Source organism: Coffea arabica, chromosome 9c (genome assembly GCF_036785885.1).
Source record: "Coffea arabica cultivar ET-39 chromosome 9c, Coffea Arabica ET-39 HiFi, whole genome shotgun sequence".
Classification (NCBI taxonomy): domain Eukaryota; kingdom Viridiplantae; phylum Streptophyta; class Magnoliopsida; order Gentianales; family Rubiaceae; genus Coffea; species Coffea arabica.
Genome location: NC_092326.1, coordinates 31,020,592 through 31,024,225, shown reverse-complemented (window position 1 = coordinate 31,024,225; position 3,634 = coordinate 31,020,592). Strand labels below are relative to the sequence as shown.

Below are 3,634 nucleotides of genomic sequence, written 5' to 3'. Positions count from 1 at the left end.
GCTCCTGTCACCAAAGAGTTTTGCTATTGGTGTATTTGGACTTGGATTTTGATGCTCCTATTGCCCTCTTGAGTTGAAGCATGAGCTCTCTCTTTTGATATTGTTTCCTAAGTGCTCTTTTTCTGTAACTTAATTTTGATTGTTTATCACACTCCATCCATTCCAAATGAGCTTTCCAAGTAATTCTGTGTGGTTCTTTTTCTCATTGCTCGAAGTCTTTTTTGTTCCTTCTCAAATCTGCCAGAGTACACTGATGGTGAGGGGAATATGGCCATCTGTTCCTCTCTGTAAATGTGCTTCTGTGAGCCCAATCCACCTTTTTTTTTGCAACATCCTGTTAAATGGTTGATTCCATTCCAATTGATTGGGGACAATTTCCATATCTCCTGGGCTCTTTTGCATTTCAGTAGCACATGTTCCATTGTTTCTTGCTGTGCTTCACATCCCTTACATATGGGATTCCCCTGCTTAGTTTATCTGAAAATGAGTTGATTCACTGGCAAAATCTCATTTAGACACTTCCATACAAATAGCTTTAATTTGTGTTTAACATTCTACTCCCACTGTGCCTTCCAAATCCTTTGTTTGGACTATCATAATTGGTTCCTGCTCCACTAGTCACCTGTTCTTCCTTCTCTCTTCCTACTCGTTTTAGCTTCTTGTATCCTAATTGAACTATCTATTTCACATGCTTGGAGTGTTTCCAGTAAACTTGATCCTCCATTTCAACCGCATTGATTGAAATTTTTAGAATGTTTTTTGCATCCTCTTTATTGAAGGTCCTAAAGATCAGTTGTCTATTCCATCTGCCTTCCATGGTCAAATCTGAAACTTTTTGAGCTATGTAGTTCCATAGTCTTATTGACGTAAGCCTCCGTTTCTCATTGTCAGGTATCCAGCCATCTTCCTAGATTCTTGTCCCCTTCCTATTGCCAATTCTTTTCCTTATTCCTTCCTTTAGAATAGATCTTGCACTAATGATGCTCTGCCAAATCCACAAGGCATTCTTTGGAACTTTGCAGTTGAAGACTGAACTTTTGGAGTAATACCTTCCCTTCATAACTTTGCTGACTAGTAAATTTGGTTGTGTGATTATTCTCGAAATCTGTTTGGTCAGTAGTGCTTTGTTGAAGTGCTACAGATCTTTGAATCCCAGTCCTCCTTTCTCCTTGTCCTTTGTGAGCTCTTTCCATTTCATCTAGTGCATTTTTTTCCTTCCTTTTGCTTCTTCCCACCAGTAGTTTTACATTTCAGAAGTGATTTCTTTACAGAGATTGCAAGGTAGTTTAAAGCTAGAAATGGCATATGTAGGCATGGCTATGGAAACTGCTTTAAGGAGGACTTTCTTTCCTGCACTACTCAACATTCCATTCTTCCAGCTTTGCACCTTCTTGCTCAGATTACTCCTGATGTATCCAACGATTTGCTGCTTTGATTTGGAGATTATAATAGGTGAATCCAAATAATTCCCCTGCTTAGCTTGCTATATATCTCTCATCACCCCACGTATTCTAAAGAATACTGATGACTTTTCCATATTGATTAATTGGCATGATGCTTCTTTATACCTTTTTAAGATCCTTATCAATTGGTCTACTCCCTCGTTATTGGCTTTGAAAAGGATTACTGAGTTGTCAGCAAAGAACAAATGAGTGATTTTTGGACCATTTCTGCTCACTCTCATCCCAACAATTGTTTTTGCTTGTGCGGCTCTATAGAGTAGGTTCGAGAGACCCTCAGAACATAACGGAAATAGGTAAGATGATAATGGATCACCTTACCTCAAGCCCCTATATGGCTTTATGTACTCTCTATGCTTCCTATTTATGTTGAATGAGTAGGTTACTGTGCTTATGCATTCCATTATCCAATTGATCCAAGTATTGCAAAACTTTTCCATAATGGCCTTGAGGAATGACAATTCAACCTTCTCATTGGCTTTAAACATGTCCAGTTTCACTGCCATATAGCCCTCTTTACCATGTCTCTTATTTTATAAGAAATGCAAGAATTCATGAGCTATGGTGAAATTATCTAAGATTTGCCTGTCGGGGAGAAAAGCTAAGTGATTTTTGCTCATGCATCTGCTAAGAAAAGGTTTCAATCTATCAACAAGAATCTTAGTTATGGCTTTATAGGCTACTTGACACAGGATTATAGGCCTGTAGTATTTGAGATTAGAGGGATAGTCTACTTTGAGGATAAGAGAGATGACAATGTGATTGATTGCTTTAAGCAAAGACCTCTATGAAAAAAAATCTTTGATTGCATTTACCAAATCAGTTTTGACAATGTCCCAGAATTTTTGGAAAAAGAGAGGGGACATGCAATCACTACTTGGTGCTTTGTTAGGATCCATAGAGGAAAAAAACAAATTTTACTCCTCTTCCTTAATAAGCTTAATTAATTCCTCATTCATATGTACAGTTATTGACGTAGGAATCCTTTCTAGGATCTCACTGTAACTACTAGGAGATGAGGAAGCAAACAACTAGCTGTAGTATTCTGCAATTTCACAACCTAGTTCTGAATCATTTTCAGTCCAACTTCCATTTGCTTTTTCCAAATTTTGCAATGTATTCCTTTTCCTTCTCTCTTTAACAACTGCATGGAAGTATTTGAGTGTTCTTATCCCCCTCATGTAGCCATTTAATCTTGTTTTTTGACTCCATTACACCTCCTCTTCCTCATACACCTCTTTTGGTTACTTTTTCAGTGACTGCATTTTCTGTCTTTTCATTACTGCATCTGAATCCCTCACAGAATTGAGTTGTTTCTTCAGTGAGTTGAACTTTTTTCTTGAGTTTCCCTATCTACTGTTGTTCCACTTGAGGAGAGCAACCCTGCAGCTTCTTATTATTGGTTCACCTTGTACCATTTTGTCCTAGAATGTTGTTCTTCTCATGCTATTCTGATTACCTCTCATGCTCCTTCATGTTGAACCCATCTTTTGTCAAAGTAGAACCTTTTCTTCTTCCTCATATCCACAGGCAATGTTTCTAGCAGCAACATATTGTGATCTGAGGCATGTGATTCATTATGTGAACATTTGGCATTTTCAAACAATTGAGGCCAACCTTCGCTACATAGCCCTCTATCAAGTCTCTGCATTATTTCTCCACTTCCTTTCCAGTTATTACACCATGTCCAAGGTTTTCTATTATATCTTACATCTAGCAGCTGATTGTCATCAATCAATTGTTTGAAATCCTGGAAGCTTTTCTTCTCTCTTGGTCTTCCCTCCAATTTTTCTTCACTAGAGAGTATATTATTGAAATCACCCATTATTAACCAACTTGTGCCCCACAGTTGCTGCCTTCTACTTGGCAATCTCCCATTGCCTTTTCCTAACTTGGTCATCACAATTGGCATAGATTTCTATGAACCATCATTTGTCATTGGCTTCTTGATCCTCAATCTGAACTTTTATTATAAATGATGATGTCTGAATCTCAATTTTCTTGATCTCATTATTCCACAATAGGGCCATCCTATCAGCCTTGTTGAGTGCTTCCATCACAAAAATATTATCAAACTGTAGAGATTTTTTGATTTTTTTCATGTATTCATTTTTGTTTTTGGTTTCACAAAAAAAGATCAAAATGGGGGAGAGGAGTTTTGATTCCTCCTTCAG

General features: G+C 37.6%; 1 protein-coding gene across 1 annotated transcript; it reads right to left on the bottom strand.

The window, feature by feature from the left end:
* Positions 1-2,922: 2,922 nt before the first annotated feature.
* Positions 2,923-3,285, bottom strand: LOC140014172 (uncharacterized). The gene has a single exon (XM_072064585.1). The coding sequence runs from the start codon at positions 3,283-3,285 to the stop codon at positions 2,923-2,925; it is 363 nt and encodes a 120-aa protein (XP_071920686.1).
* Between the last annotated feature and the right edge of the window lie 349 nt (positions 3,286-3,634).